The sequence below is a fragment of the Anneissia japonica genome, unplaced genomic scaffold, assembly GCF_011630105.1.
Source record: "Anneissia japonica isolate Jap-2015-1 unplaced genomic scaffold, ASM1163010v1 scaffold401_len1656234_cov178, whole genome shotgun sequence".
NCBI classification, from domain to species: domain Eukaryota; kingdom Metazoa; phylum Echinodermata; class Crinoidea; order Comatulida; family Comatulidae; genus Anneissia; species Anneissia japonica.
Window position 1 is genome coordinate 1583429 of NW_022745982.1, and position 17815 is coordinate 1601243.

The window sequence follows — 17815 nt, forward strand, 5'->3', positions numbered from 1 at the left end:
GATAATGATTAATCAATAATTGATACTTAATTTTCAGGTGGACAACACCTACACTGGTTTGGATAAAGGAGTGAGTGTTTATTTTCCATATTCATATCGCCTCGATTTTAGTAAGATGACTAAAATAAAAACGTTTAGCCTATTGTCGGTGACTTAATACTGTATCAGCAAATTTTAATAGCAGTACACAAGAATGCCTACACTTTTAATAATATAATGTTGATGATGATTGACCAAGAATATATTTTCTTGTTTGGCTGAAAACTTACCGAACAAAACCTAAACACTGAATTGTATTAGTTTTAATAAGTTTATAATAATGAAGTTTAGTTCAGTAAAATCAGCAAATCTTTCATTAAATTGTGAGCAATATTACTAATTGGATAATGATTAATCAATAAATGATAATTAATTTTCAGGTGGACAACACCTACACTGGTTTGGATAAAGGAGTGAGTGTTTATTTTCCATATTCATATCGCCTCGATTTTAGTAAGATGACTAAAATAAAAACGTTTAGCCTATTGTCGGTGACTTAATACTGTATCAGCAAATTTTAATAGTAGTACACAAGAATGCCTACACTTTCAATATAATATTGATGATGATTTCCTGTTACCGGTATATGTGATCTCTTTGTTATATTGTTAGCTTCAATAGGCTATATTGTATCCACGTGCGGCCTGTTTTCGGCTGTAAAACACATTATTTTTATATGTGTATTTATTTTTTTTTATAGTTAAAATAGACACCAGTGATCATATCACAACTATTATTATGATGATTGTGGTGGTACGTCTATGCATTTGTGACGATGATGATGAATGAGAATAAATATATAAATGAATACACGACGACTGACGATGATGATGATGATGACCACGACGACAATGTTATTGACGATAATGCTGATAACGATGATGCTGATGGAGGTGGTATTGATGGTAATGATGGTGACGATGATGATGGTAGTGTTGTTGTTCTATGATGGTAGTGATGATGGTATTCAAGGTTATGATTTTGTTTATGGTGGTAGTACAGAAATATCTGTAGTTCGAGCTGATCATTAAGATGGTGATGATAATAGTTATGTTTAGGCCTTACACTCCGCACATACTGCTAAATAGGGGAATTATAACCAGAGTAGTAGCGTATCTAGTGGTTGGGGAAGGGGAGGGGCCGCACGCCCTCTCAAAAATGCTCGCCTCCGCCAGTCGCCCCCATTGAAAATTTCTGAAGCAAAAAATCACGCTTAAATTAAGTGGATAAAAATCACCTCACCTTATTTTGCGACCTATTTCCCCCTCTCTTAATCATCGGGCCCCCTCCCCATCTCCACCTTCATTCCTCCCCACATTTCAAGACTCCTACACCACTGTACTAGAGACATCATTCTAAAATACATCATAAAATGAGGCTATTTTATTTTATTATTTTAATTGTTTTACAGGGCATGAATGCACAACAGGTAAGTGTAGCTTAATTAAAACGTTCAGCTAATGTTACCGTAAAACTTCTGATTGAACCACACATTACTGCACTCTATTGTGACCATTTCTCAAGCAGTAAACACCCTAAGTAATCAATAATAATGAACCACTACTCTAATATGGACACATTGGGGTTTGGATTTGGGATGCCAAAACTTTATAGGCTAATATTAAGTCGACAATCTTTCACTACAGTAGGGTCTATTGCATTTACCAATTTCCAATGGTTAGACCAAACGTATGCTCAATATAGTGACCCGATACTGTATTGGTGACCCATATAAAAAAAAAGGAATAGTGACTCAGGGGTTCAAACAAAGTTTTACGGTATTTCAATTTAAACGATTTCTAACTCTTGGAAATGTGGTCGTGTGTATTGACGGTGATAATAAAAATTGTGATGGTGATCAAGGCGGCAGTATTGGGAGTGGTAAACCACGAATGTCGAAGATGATGGTCATTATGGCGATTACTGTGGTGGTAAAATCACAACGATGATTATATGTGATTGTGATGATGAATGGTATTATGGTGTCGACAAAAAAGGTCATTGGCGTAGTTGGTGATGAGAATAATGTTAAGAATGATAAATTACAACTATAATTTCAATCCAGATGATGTTGCCAGTGTGATGATAAAAAGAAAGATGATGGCAGCGATAGTAATGGTGATCATGTTAATTCAATTATTTTATGAGGCCATTGAAATCAATACATCTTACTTTCAGATTTCTGCCAATGTTATTTACGACAATAAGAGCGGCGCTACCATCCAAGGCACAAACAACCCCACTATTTTAACTGTAGCAATAAAGGAAAGAGAGAAAAAAACTAAAACTACCTGAAACTAACCAAGAATTAAAGAAATGTCAAATGGCAGATGACACAACCCTCTTTCTGAAGGATGAACAAAGCATTGAATATTTTTTGTGGAGTTTATGGTCTTGAAATAAACAAAGAAAATTGTGAAGGTTTATGAATAATGAGCGTCTAAATGTAAGACGGAAAAGCCAGGTGGCATTAAATGGCCAAATTGTACAATAAAAATACTAGGTGTTTATAGTGGGCATGACTACAAAATGTGTGTTGAAAGAAACTGGTCTGAGAAAATAGAAACTAAAAATCGTTCTGGACAGGTGGAAAAATGGAAGTTAACATATTTCGGAAAACACTTATACTTAAATCATTTGCTTTATCAAATCTTGTGTACACAGCCGGTATTGTTAATATACCAGAGCATGTACATAAGCATTTACAAAAAATATATATATATTTGAGTTTATATGGGATAGGAAAAAAAATAAACGATAAACTATGGTATTAGACATTGAGGAAGGAGGAATAAAAGCACCAAACTTTAGAATACAACGAAATAGTCTCCGTAATTTCTGAGTAAAACGTTTGCTTAATGGAAGCTCAGACAATGGAACAATTCCATTCTGTTAATTTAATAAATATGGTAAGAATCTAGTCTACCGAATGACACTTGAAAATGTTAAGAATGAGTACATGAAAAACTACCACAATTTTATAAGGAAACTATCGAAGCATGGAATCGTATACGGGGAGGAAAAACCTGATGTGCCTAAGAATAAAAGGGAAATAGGAGACCATGTCATCTGCGGAAATATGAACATAACAAACAAAGGTAAATCACTGTATCTTAAAGAATGGGTTAGCGGAGGTATAATCTACATCAGACTTCTGTAAGGATGTAATGTTAACCCTCAAAACAGCCCTATTAGAAAATAAAAAAATAAATAACAATTGGATATGTCACAATTAATTAATTAATCTTAATTAAGCAATTTATACCAAAACAGTGGATTACTATCATGGAAACTAAACATAATGAAACTGAGGATATAGAACCAAATGGGGAGGAATTGATTACTATGTTTAATGCTAAAAAAAAAGAGAAAACATTATGATAAATAATCTGTCCTCTAAAACATGTTCCGATATATTGAGAAACATCGTCGGAGTAAAACCCATATCACAATCAAAATGGGAACAAAGGTTTGATTTAGAAAATGAGATAGACTGGAAGTATATCTGTCAGACTAAAGTAAAAAATATAGATATAGAAGAGAGAAAATTAGCAGAATTTAATTTTTAAACTGCTGCAATATGTGATTTATGTAACGAAGTAAAAGAAAGTATAATACATACTCCAAGTATTGAAATACACCCCATCGTGTTGGGATTCAATATTTCGACATTAATTATGTCATCATCAGGAATCATTTCCAGACCCCAACCTAATGAGAAGGGACACACCCCATGAGAGAGTGGTCACCCCTCTCCCAAACCTTTCCCCGGCTTGGCCTCCCGCCCTCAGTTAGCGCGTAGCGTCAAATTACTTACAATCTATGATGAAACTCATCCATCTAATTTTTTATTTACTCAGTTGCTGGCATGTATGAGTTACACACATCGGACACTTTGAGAGTTATAAAATTGATAAAATTGGCGTATCATGGTTTACTACGCTCCGAACTCATTTTTGATGACGCCCTCAGTTGTTGTTAAAGATTACTCGAATTTACTAAACGTTTTTTTGTGTTCGACAAAAACTGATATTCGAAATACACGAGTCAGTTATGTTACAAAAGCCCTGCATAATTATTAGTACAACAGCAATAACAACGACCAAAATGGTTATAAATACAGAGTGGTTTATTAAAAACTTGTTTTGAGTCTAAAAAAGGCGTCAATAGGTAAAATAATTTGTATTAATAATTTACATTCATCAGATACTTGCATTAAATTTATAGTTGGATTTTCATTACTGAACGTAGGTGAATGAGCTGTGAGCCCATTGTACTAAGCCTCGGTATTGTGTGGTAGGGTGGCCAGTTCCTTTCCACGCCGCCTTTTTTTCCTTCCCAGGAGTAAACCACTGGGTACCCATTTATACTCCTGGGTAGAGAGAGACAAACGTAGATAAAGTGCTTTGCCCAAGGACTTGCCCAAGCGACTTGCACAGTGAGAGTCCGAACCCCTGACCTCAAGGTTGGGAGTCCAGTTGGATTACTTTATATATATTGAAAATGTCAGACTGCAAATACGGTATGTATATATATATATATAACTCTAAATCCTCTTGCGGTAATGTATGCATATACCCTATGTAAATATTGGTAACGGTAAATAAAAGGAATCTGCAATAGTAAACAATTTCTCTCAACCGGTATTATATAGAAAGTCCACGAATTCCTATCAATTATAATTGAACTATGGATTTATTTTTACCTAGTTTATGCGATGGTGTAGGTGATATTTGACTGGAAGGCCGGGCCTTTTCGCGAGTATTATAGTCGTTTGTGGTTTTACAAGAGAGGGTTTACTTATGACCGTCTTCGCTAAACACCTTTCAATTGTCAATAATAGGCCTATTTTATCGGCTTTCTGTAGCTACAGACGTATGGGATAAATCGGATTCATCATGGCGGTAGTGTATATTATTACAAGCTTTAATAAATACGCAATTGGGTCGCGCATATAGATTTTGCATACAACTTTGAGATTTGTTGACCTAAGTTTTATACATCTCCCACATGGTTTCAGGTTTGAACAAATAATATTTTCAATGAAATTTGCGCTCTCGTTAACAAGTGACGTGATTAAATTCAATTCAACAAAGCATTTATTTTCTTCCAAATGCACTTAGAAAAACAAAATGACTGTGCTCTGGAGCTGCCATTTTGTTAAAGCATCTCTGTTAAGGTTTAATTAATTTAGAATAAAGGCCCAGCTCTGAATAACCGTCCCCTTGAATGAACGCCCCCTCGAGAGGATCATTTGGAATAAACGCCTCCCTCGAATGATCGCCACGTGCCGTTTATTTTTCCTCGAATATATACCCCCAAAATGACTGTAAACAAACCCAATGGTAGCAACACCATGTGTGCTCAACACATTCTATTATTGTTCTACTTAGATTACATTTTTTAAATTAAAGATCACGCAAAACACATTTGACGCTAATTATTGTGTTATGTATACGTACAGTATTGATTTTACACTAAAAAAATAATAAACGCCTCCCTCGAATAAAGGCCCCTCGAAAACCGTTCTCAACAGTAAACGCCCCGGGGCATTTATTTGAATAAATACCGTAACAATATGTCACAGATAATAACAGATTCTACCCACAGCTCAAAACTCCTCATTACTTCTTACTTTCTACACTCAACACTTTCTCCACAGTTTGCTTGTATACTCCACATATAATGTCAGTGCTCTCAATACCCCATCACAACCCAATACTGTACTATTTACTTTACAATAGCCCAAATACACTTAAAGTCTTTGTGACCTAAAGTGTTTACACTCATGATGGTATAAACAAAAACATATTTCCACAATACACAATAGTATTGTATTAGAGCCCTCTAGATAAAAAAAAAATAACGTTTTCGTTTCATATTACTGAATTAATTTCAATTATTTTTACAATGATCACGTTATGTTAACGGTTTCTCTCTCCCTCTTGTTTATTTAGGGTAGACCGATTTACAGCAAACTAAGCATTATAAAACGTCATCCAAGCATCGATCATTAACAAATATTGATATCGATGCTTGGATGACGTTTTATAATAATATAATAGGGAGCTTTCGATTTGTGCGACGACCCGACGCTACAACGGAATCACTCATGCGTGACCGTCCTAACTGGCGTCATACGTTCTCGTACGTAGACTTGGCCAAATTGCGCTTCAGAATCTACTCGACGACGTGACCATAACGTTTTTGCATGCGGAGATGACTTTTAGTGACGTCATTACGTTCTACGTCCTACCGCCGTCGTGTAATCGAAAGCTCCCTAATATGCAGTCAGGACAAAAACATTTTATTATGAAAGGTTAATAGCATTTAAAAGACCCAAATCTTTTAAACATTGAGAAACTAATACTCGAGCAGTCACTCCATAATGTGCACACCTCCGCCCTGTTTCTGGATACTGAACAATACGCAGAAGGTGTATGGACGATTCCATTATTTTCTTTTATACTCTGGGTAAGTTCATAGGGGGAAAAAAAATTCGAATTTCTGTGACCTTGAACTTGCCATTTGGCCTTATGTTCCCAAAAGCTAATAAGACTATTTCTTAGATTATTATGTAAAATTCCACTAAATTCTTATTTGTTGCGTAATTTTGGTAACAGACAAACAGCTCGACAAACAGAGGGCGGTGAATACATAATTTGCAGTGGCGAAGGTAATAAACACTTGTCAGCAGAATAGGAATATTTTATGTTTGGTTTGAATCCTATTGCGCTGGTTACATTACATGGTCACCGTGCCAACGCATCACTTAGTTATGTAAAACTAGTTTACACCACCGGCACGTTTTACGCCTAGCCTACTATTATGCCTACCTTCAGCGAAATTGTATCACGAAGAGCAGACATTGAAAGTGTCCAGTTACTACAACATTCTATAAAGTTTAGTGTAGCTCTGTTTTTTTAAGGAACAAGCTTAACATGTTGAACAAAAGTACAAGAAAGGGCATGTAAACATTATTTTTAAGATACTTCTCCGCTACAGCTATACTGAATAGCAGTGGTGTTTGTTTATGTAAATGTTTTAAGGCCTATTAAAAGTTTAAAATGTTATTACTTCACTGATGAAACAAAAAGCTCCACTGAAAGTGTTGCAAATCAGTATTTAGAGTATTGTATCACGATCAATGGCATGCGTTGCATGTGGGAAAAGTGCTGGCCACATGCGGCACGTCATAGATTATTTAAAATCCTATGTGTGCTTTTAATTGTTTTGTTATTGTTGTCATCAAAGTCAGCCATTGTCCGTTGTTATTTTTATTTTAACATTTTTTTTATTCCACTGACATTTGACATTATCTCATTAACGGTTCCAGAGCTTTTCATAAACGTTTTCAGTTTATATCACAACACACTGTTTGTGTCTTACAACTTGTACAACTTTCAATGTTATTCCTGGCTTTAAGTGTCTAAATCTCCGAAGTGTAGACAATGGTGCTCGGGATTGAACATTCTCGACTGTGACTTTCGCTTGCCACAGTCCCTCAAATTTAGAATGAAACTCTCCATTTAGTTTCGTTGTTGAGTTCGGTTACAACGTCACTGTAGATTATATTCAAAGGATATCATCCCTTGGCGGACAGGAGGAAGGAGATATATATTTTGGAATTATATAATTATTGTATAAGATATACAACAAATACAAAACTTCTTCTGATTTATGTTTTCCGCAACCTTCAAGGAAGGGTCTCAGAGGTCATTAAATGAAATTTTTTGTAAGCAGAAAAGAACCGAAGTGGGAAAACAGCTTTCATCAACCGATTGAACTCAAAGTGGAACAAACTTGAATGATGTGACAGCATCCAGTGTTGCTTCTAGCAGAGAAAGACTGAGGGCCCTACCCAAGGAATGGATGGCCTAACGACCAAGTAAGTAAGTTGGTTCCTCCGGGAGTGTTATGTTAGTACTCTTCATTTTAGACTGCTGTGCTCTGTGAGACTCTTTGATGTCAATCAATCAATCAATCAATCAAACATCAAAAAATGATCAAAGGCGCATTGTACCCTGAAGTTCAGTGAACAAATAAGTCTTATAGATTTATTTTAAAAGAATCATCAGATTAAGATGGGAGTTCATTCCAAAGAGAAGATGCGGCACAAGAAAAAGTACCACCACCGGAAGCCTTAGTACAGAAACAAGGAACAGATAACAAAGATTTGTCAGAAGACGGCGAGATGGAACATATCGAGGAATTATTTGAGTCGAGTGGTATAAGATGGACGAGAAAATAATGAAGCTTTATATATTAAAATAAAGATATTGAAAACAATTCCTTGTTTAACGGGGAGCCAATGAAAGGCCAAGATTATGGGCGTAATACCATGACGGTGTGGTTTAAGCGTACACACACGGGCTGCAGAATTTTGTATTTTTTGAAGCTGGTAAAGAGAAGTAGAGGGCAGCAGAAAAAGAAGGGAATCGCAGTTATCGAGTTTTGTTGAAATAAAAACATGAACAAGAGTTTCAGCTGAGTTTTGTCAAAGTACTGTCTGATTCTGTGGATATTTCGAAGATAGTAATTAGATGATTTGGAGATGGAACTGATATGCTGTGGAAAGTGAGGGATTGGTCCAATATCATACCGCGATTTAATTTCAACTATATTTAGTTTAAGCGATGGATATTTTCTGAAAAGTCTAGTAGACCCAAATTATGCTTGTAAAGATGACGTTCCTGCAAAACTTTCTCTGATGTTTGTAACTCTGGTATGGATATGTACCTCCACTATTATATATCCAATGAATATTTGAGAAAAGTGTCTTTGGAAAACCAGCTCAGCTGGTAGATTAATATCCGAACGGTGATTGGAAGTTACAGGTTTTAATCACGATGGGGACATAGTCCTATGTTTTTCCTAAATAGACACTGTCGTTTATGTGGTTGTGTACTGAAGATTTGACTAGACCCTAATTATAATTGTAAAGATGACGTTTCTGCAACACTTAATAACGCTCAGAAAATCAGTCATATTTCGGTTGAGAATCCTGTTTCTTTGTTCTCATGTAACAATTCATGTGATTAACATGCAACCACATTTTTGATCAACTTGTATAGCCTATATTCATAACCTTGCATCGATTGTACAATTTATATGAAATGGTGTTGAATAGCTTGGTGTTTAAGGTGCGTAAGATACATGTGCTATATTTATGCGTGTAGTATTGTTGTTGGTATAACAATGAAACGACCTTCTTTGCTTTGTGTTAGTGGGAACTAATAAAAGCCGGTTGCTCAATCTTAAATTCACGTCACACAGATGAATCGGTTGATAGTTTATATTAATCAGATTTAGCTGATCGGACATTTTTGTTCCGAGTGTTATTCCTGTGGTTCCGGGTAGTAGTCTAACAAGTGTATTCTATAATGCTGTCAAACAGCAGTAACTTTGTAAGCCATCCACACCAGAATAATTAATATAGTTCGTCAAACGTATAAATCTGCATGTTCGCGTTGATTTTTTTTATTTAGGAACATATCGACAGTTTGTCTGTGATTTCAACAGTTTCACGCTCCCTTTACCCTTCTTTGATTTTAAGAGTTAAGAGTCGTTGGAGTCACTAAAGTCATAGAGGTAGAAACCTCCATGCTCAAGCTACAAGTGCACTCTTCGGCAGGTTTCTATTTTCTTCTTTGAGAGCACAACACTTAAATTACTATTATCCTCTGGTAACAGAACATATAACAGATGATAGTAAATAATGTACCTCGTATGCTCCTTAAAATGTCAAAGGTTAAAATACAAAGATTGGTTTGGTCAACACAGATTGACAATTGAATTAAATACGAGTATAATGCTCGTCAGACCTGACTAAATAACATGCTTAATTTACATATTATAATAGTTCACTTATGCATCAGAATAAATGGTTTTCTGAAGTACCATGTTTACATTCTCACCATTTCATAAAAAAAATTGAAAATCATCACCTTCAGTAATTATAGACGCATGTTAGACATACGTGTTTTGTTACTGTTACTGATTTTCTAAACAAAATTATGTTCACAGTGTTTTTAATTTCATTTGGTAATTTGTTCCATTCTTTGATTGCTGAACGTACCTATGGAAATTAGTTTTATCATTTACCACTGTTGCACTGAAGTGTTATTCAAATAGACTTAAGTTGAATGCAATTCCACTTTAAGTAAAATTGCAACGTATTATTAATTAATTTCCACTAGAGAATTTGTGAATTCCACGTAAGAGAATTGCATTTCGCTTCACTATAATTCAGATGTAAACGATAAAATGGTTTCCATAGTTGCCTGCATACATTATCAACGGCATCACTAGGCAGTATGTAAGCATAATATGCGTCTAAGCCTTTATTAGCTTGCTAGTGCTATTTCCATTTGAAATTTACATTAGACCTAATGATGAAGAGATAAATTTATTTTTATTACCAAGTGGTTAGTGTTTTTTTTTTTGGTGGAACCAATTTCATTTTTGTTATGATACAAGCCCGTCCTTTGTTTACTATATGGATTTTCTCATTAATGCTTCTGACGTTCTGTACCTGTTTATTGGTTTTTTCTTCAGTTTGCAAGGTTGAAGAGAGAACGAAAGAGAATATATATATATAAATATAAATTATCATGTCCTTTATCACTGTATTTACCTTTCTTTGATGATTTACACACACACACACACACACACACACACACACACACATATATATATATATATTAATCAATCATCAATTTATTCAACATTTCCTTTTTTCATAAAATAATTTAACCAAAAACCACGACAAGCAAAGCTTTCAGCAGTGGGTCCCTTTTTAAATAAATTGAATATAATTTTTATAACATGTAGATAAGACAAATGGATAAACATATATAAAAAGATAATAATAATAATAATAATAATAATAATAATAATAATAATAATAATAATAATATTAATAATAATAATAATAATAATAATAAAATAATAATAATAATAGTAATAATTATAATTATAATCAAAAACTTCAAATAAAAAAATAAAGGGATTCAAAATATACATATAAATAGATAAGTATCTATTCAGTAACAATGGCCTATATACATTATGATGAGAGATTATAGGAGATTAAAATGAAAGTGATTTGAAAATACAGAATAATGAATTATTTTAAATCTTCAATTTTGTTTAAACAGTACAATATAATTATTTGGATTTGGAAACAGGAGGAGACAACGGGTTTCTTAAATACTTAAGTAAAATGATTTTTTTTAATAGTTATGTTTGAAAATTTTGAAAAAGGTACATATTTATTTTTAGTTTGAAGGAAATAAGACTTGGTGCTATTTTTATGTCTAATGGTAAGGCATTCCAAATCTTAGTACCTTCATAAGCTTTGCTCATTTGACTTGTATCAGTACGCCGTTAAATTGTTACAATTTTACTATATATGTATATATATATATATATATATATATATATATATATATGTATGTATGTGTGTATGTATATATATATAATTATATATATATATGTGTGTGTGTATGTATGTGAAAAGTATATATATGTATAGATACATATATATATGTGTGTATATATATAACACCTATTTCCAGTCGGGTCCTTCTGGTGGTGATTGGGCAGTACACCTGGAGACATCCCTACTCTTTTTCGAAGAGTGTATTGCGTTCTTTAACGTGCAACGGCTTAAACGTCTCATCCGAAAGACGGTGCACTATTAGTATTTCAGCCCTACAGCTGAAACACAAGAAGAGGCAGCGATGGGAATTGAACCGGGGACCTAGAGATTTCCACAGTTCAGTGCACACACAGTGCTTACCTCCAGATTAGCCGATTAGCCGAGCTATGCTGCTCTCTTATTGCGGTAACGGGTGGAGGGGGTGGGGTGGGAATGGTGCAGACTGTGCAATCGCACCCCCTAAATTGTATTAAGAAAAATAATTGTTGTATTAATTGTTTATATGAATTACCGGTAAGATTGTTAAGGTATGAGCAATTTCCGGGCACCTACAGGTGAACTCTCACGCAACCCCCTCCCTCCCCCTTCTACCGCCAAATCCTGTAACTCTATTGTGTCTTATTCTGCTGATGAGTTAGGAAAATGGGAAAACACCCAGAAACAATAGACAAATAATGCAGTAGCCGGGTACTCATTGCGCCCGACGGTTGTCGAGCGATGCGATTATATGGGGAAAACAACGCCACAACCCACATGCAAAGGATCGTTTTTTGTTTGTTTGTTTGTTTGTTTAAAAAAAAAAAAAATATCTGTTTAGACTGGTACCGCGAAAATCAGCAGACGGCGTTGCGTCGTCTAACGCGCTCACAGGGTGCGGAGTTGGAAATATCTCATGAATAATGCCAAATGTAAGCCATTGATTTGGGTATCGTTACGCTTCAAATGAAGTGAATTGATATCCATAGAGCGTGGCAGTCCTTTGTATCTTTCCATATAATAACCAATTACTCTCCACTTGTTAACAACACTTCTCCTGGCCTAAAAATTGAGTCAAGCTTTAGGTGATTATTGGTATAGTTCGGATAAATCATACGATATACCAGGCCCTGGAATTGTTATTATTTTTAATAGCAAACAAGCCTATTTTAACATGGCAGGAAGTCGTCTCATTACTGGACTGCTTACCTTACTTTTAACCTTTAAAGCATGTAAGTTGAAAAAATTATAGGTTTACATCAAATATGTGCAGGCGTAACCCGTCAGAAAGAAATTCTGTCTTCTTTTAAAAGAACTTTATTATTTCGCTTTACAGCATATTGTCTCTGCTGATGTTGATTCAAGTGATTAAGTTAGTCAACACCAGTATTTAACTTATATATACGTTATAACAAAAGACTACAGAAGTAGTCGAAATATTCTTTACAAATATTCAATACATTTTAGAGAGGATTGCCTTTTAAAAATTGTCTTAGATGGTCGATGGAAAACCCAACTAAAGGAAGAAAGAGGTGTGCTTTCCTAGATAACACAAAGAAGGGAACGCATGCTAACAGTTAAATGCAGCGATTTTAGATAGGGAGAGATAGCGGGAGTGGCTGTATTTAGTGTTGGCTACATTTTAGTGTTTCTATATAATTGTAAACGTTACATAATGTTTATAATGTCGACGTATACGTTTCTACTTTGTGTAATCGTGAAGGGTCCCCGCTTGGGTAATTTTGGGCCCATGGTCCTAGCAATAAAATAATATGCCATTAATACCCCAGGAATACTAAAACATCGTCATAGACTCTTAGAGCACTTTTAAAATTTAGTGGCAAAACGGGGGGGGGGGTACGTGCCCCTGAGATAGAGGGGAAAAACGGATCAGTGCAATTATAGCTTAGTCAGCTAAACTGGTGGAAGCCACTGTGTGTGCGCTGAAATGTGGAGACCTATTGGTCCTCAGTTCAATTTTCATTGCTGCTCTGTGCAAGTTTCAATATCTTTATTCCCCTGTTATAATGGTCAATGTGCATGTTAAAGAACACAGTACACTCTTCGGAAAAGAGTATAGGGGATTGTCTCCCGGTGTAATCACACCAGAATGACCCCACTGGGAGTAAATTCCAGGGGCGGATGCACAGATGTACGAAAGGAGGACGAAAGTGGTGCCGATCGAGATAACATTACTCTAGGTGTTGGTTCGGGGGCATGCACCCGCGAAAATTCGGTGCTCTAGACGCCCGAAAATAACATTTGAGGCGCTTTGGGCGATCAATTTTTTCTTTCACTTTTTTTCGTTACATTTTCTTTTTCTTTTCTTTTTTTTTTTCTTTTTTTGCTTTCCAAAAGGTGAGGGGGCGGGTTATCATTGGTGTCCACACCAAATAAATCCAATCTAATCTATCCGTCCGTGTGAATATGTCGACAAATATTTACATAAGAACCGATTGGTCTTCTAACCTTGATAATATTGTATATCATTGTTTTGATCATTTGTATGACAAGTTGTTTACAGATGAATTGTGGTATACAGTCCACTGGTTTTTTTTTTTCTCTTTTGTGGGGTCGTCCCACTTTTATTTGTTCCATGATTTCTTTGAACATAAATATTGTTTTGTTACTATTGACATATTTATCACTTATTTTAGATTAGTACTATTATTCTATTTCCTTTATACATTAATTTTTTTTCCATTTCTAAACATTATACAATTAATACAATAATTTAATTACTCCTCCCATCAAACCATCAATGCAACAAAGCATAATCACCCAACGGTCAAGAAAGTATGATAGTAATAATGATACTAATAATGGTGACGATGATGATAATAATAATAATAATAATAATAATAATAATAATAATAATAATAATAATTAACTTAGTCAATCATAGCAAATAGCTTATTTAACTATAGTGTTCTGTACATGCAATATTGAGGTAATATTACGTATACATAATCACACATATACATATCCATAATACTTACATACGCATATTTACACACATATACCCATACATACATACATATATAGAATTACTTTTTTTTTTATTTTTTTATTTTTTTTTTTATTGAATATCCATCCAATAAATCAGTCAGTTAATACATCATATACATCCGATTTGATCTGTACGTTAAAATTTGTCTCTAACATTTTAAGGTTAATATTTGACCTTTTTTTTTTTGCATTTTCTTTGTTAATTATAAATTCACATTCAATTAAAGCTTTTAGTTCGTTTAGGAACATTTTCCATGGGCATTTTATCTCCAACCCTAATCTTTTTAACATTTTACTTTTGTATATACAGAAGGTAAGCATAGAGATTATTTCGTTAACACGTTTCTGATAATTTCCAAGAACGACTTTAGACCATTGAATTTTATCAGTCATTTTAAAACAAGATGCTAACATTATACTAACATTAGACCAACAGAGGTTTACATCTCTACATTTGAACAGCATGTGTTGTTCGTCTTCTATAACATTACAGGTTTCACAACTATTACTGGCAGACAGATTCCATGTTTATAACCTCCTCTTTGTTGGAATTACTCTATGTAAGAGTTTATAATTAAATTGGGCTATGTTTTTCAAATGTAACACATTAGAAGCTTTATTTTTCCAACAACGTTCCCAGAAGCGTGAATGTCATTAAATCGTATGCAAGCAAAAAGCATATTCATATAGAATGTAGGCATTATATTTAAAGAAATATGACTAAATAGGTTAACCTGCGTCATGCATACTGTATATTCTAAAGGATAATATAATATAACGGAATACATTTCCACTTTCCAGGGTCTGGGCTTAGAAGTCGCTTTATCCATGACAATTTTAAAGAATCGATCATGGAATCGATATCAATCATTTTTAAACCACCAGAGTTAATTTCTTGCATGATTGTGTTTCTTTTTATTTTTTCTCTTTTTTCTTTCAATAAAAAACTATATATAATTGTGTTAACTTGTTTGACAATATTACTCGGTATTTCGATAATAATCGCATTGTATATTATTTTTGACAGCGCAAATGTTTTGATTATTGTGACTTTACCAAAGAAGGATAAGTTTCTTTTTTCCCATGGTTTTAAAGCTTGTGTTAGATTTGAAACTTTGTCGTTCCAATTTTTTTATCATAGCCAATAAAAATTCCGAGAAATTTTACGGGTTCCCGGACAAAAGTGATTCCGGATAGATTGTTTGTTTTGTTTTTGTTAGAACCAATCCACAAACCATTGGTTTTGTCTTTATTTAATTTCAGACCAGATACAGTACAAAAAATTTCAATTTCCTTGAAAAAGTGAGCTATACTGGCCTCATCTTTTGCAAATATTACAGTGTCGTCTGCTAATTGGGCTATTTTTACAGTATTTTCTGTTTTTGTATGCGGAAGTGATGGTAATGCAATGCCTTCACATAATGAATTGTTTCTGATATTAATGGCCATCAGTTCAACGACCAAAATAAAAAGTAACGCGGAAAGGGGACATCCTTGACGAATCCCGGAATTCATTAAGAAGCCTTCTGATATCCATCCATTGTTAAATAAACAATTTTGTGTCTCATTATACATTGTTTCCACCCAATGTATAAAACTCTCCCCAAAACCAAAACAATTTAGTGATTTAAACATGAATTGCCTGTCAACGGAGTCAAAAGCTTTTGCGAAATCTATAAAAATTAAGGCCCCTTCTTTTTTATTTTTGTCCGTATATTCAAGAATATCACCGATTAGTCTGATACTTTCCCCTGAAAATCTGCCATTGATATATCCTTTTTGGTCATTGTTAATGATTGTGCTAATTACTGACTGCATCCTCGTGGCTAGCACGTGGGCTGCAATTTTGTAGTCTACGTTAAGTAACGTTATTGGTCTCCAGTTTTCTAATTTTTCACGATCGCCTTTTTTATAAAGTAAAATGATAACACCTCTACGTTGTGATATTGTTATTTTATTCTTTTTAAAACAAAAATTAAGGGAGTCACACAGCAAGTTGCCGATTTGTTCCCAAAAGAAGCGGTAAAATTCTACAGTGATTCCATCTAATCCAGGGCTTTTGTTTAGCCGCATTTTAAAAATCGCTTTTTTACATTCCTCGATTGTTAGTAAACCCTCGCACTTCTTTTTATTTTCATCAGAAAGTTGGTTAACAGTGGATTTTTGGAGGTATTCGTTAATTGTTGACCCAGATAAATTTTTATTTCTGTATAAGTGTTTATAAAAGTTAACTTGTTCTCTGAGGATTTCATCTGTGTCTGATGTATATTTACCATTGTTTTTTTTAAAGGATGTAATATGTTTTCTTTTTGCATTATTCTTTTCTAAACCCATAAAGAATTTAGTATTCTTTTCTCCTTCTTCAAACCATTGAAGACGGCTTCTAACTTGTGCGCCTTTTGCTTCGAAAGAATATATACGGTCTAATTCTTTCTTTTTAATATTAAGTTTCCATTCTGTTTGCTCGTCGTATTTTGTGTCTTTGGTTAAGACTTCTTTTTTTTTGTTTTTTTTTCTGCTTTTTTTTCAATCCATAATTGATTGAGAATTCCTTAATTTTAACTTTTAAATATTCCCAGAGCAAATCAGGATTGAGATTGTAAACATTTTTTTTTACGTTTTTGATTATTTGTATCATGTGTGTAACGTATTTTTCATCGTTAAAAAAACTACTGTTCATTTTCCAAAAACCAGGACCTCTTTTTTCTTGGTCATTTCGAATTCTGAGAGAAATTGCTTGGTGGTCGGTAAAAAGAGAAGGCCTTATGTCACTATGAATTACATCACCATTTTGTGGAGTGTGCTGGATATACACCAGAAGTCTAACCTTCGATAAGTATTTTTCCGCCTCCATGTAAATTGGGTTTTATTTTTGTTTCGAAGTCTCCAAATATCAATAAGATTATGTTTCTTCATGCAGTATTTTAAAACTAACGGTGAATTATCATAGTTATCTTTGCTGTTTCTCTGGTCAAGTTTTCGTTGCAAGACGCAATTCATATCACCACCCATTATAATGCATGCATCTTTTTCATAACAAAGAGCATCGATTTTTTCTTTAAAAAAAGTGTTCTTTCTTTATAATTATTTGGAGCATATACATTTATCAGATTAAAAATGTTGTTTTTGTATTTTACACTTTTGTATGTTCATTATATTCTATTAAAATGTCGACCAATCATATTATACTTTACTTTTTATCATAATTATTGTAATAGCCAACTTATATTTTCTTTTTCACACATGCTTAAGAAGACCCGAGGACGGGTTGAAATATTCATGTTTTAAATAAAATTTGTGTTCTAAGTCTACCAAGTCGTTGACATCTCATCGTCTTTTTCATTGAGT

General features: G+C 34.0%; 2 protein-coding genes across 2 annotated transcripts in view; both read left to right on the top strand.

The window, feature by feature from the left end:
• LOC117120119 (neurogenic locus notch homolog protein 1-like) overlaps window positions 1-2334 on the top strand; it is a 41956-nt gene extending 39622 nt beyond the window's left edge. Inside the window, exons 35-38 of the mRNA XM_033265130.1 lie at window positions 38-70; window positions 420-452; window positions 1451-1468; window positions 2218-2334. Coding sequence (XP_033121021.1) covers window positions 38-70; window positions 420-452; window positions 1451-1468; window positions 2218-2334 — 201 coding nt within the window. The remainder of the gene's footprint in view (window positions 1-37; window positions 71-419; window positions 453-1450; window positions 1469-2217) is intronic.
• A 634-nt stretch (window positions 2335-2968) lies between these two features.
• The window catches only part of LOC117120120 (neurogenic locus notch homolog protein 1-like), a gene marked incomplete at its 3' end in the record, with an annotated part of 70849 nt that continues 56002 nt past the window's right edge, over window positions 2969-17815 (top strand). The window contains 1 exon segment of the mRNA XM_033265131.1: window positions 2969-3137. Coding sequence (XP_033121022.1) covers window positions 2969-3137 — 169 coding nt within the window.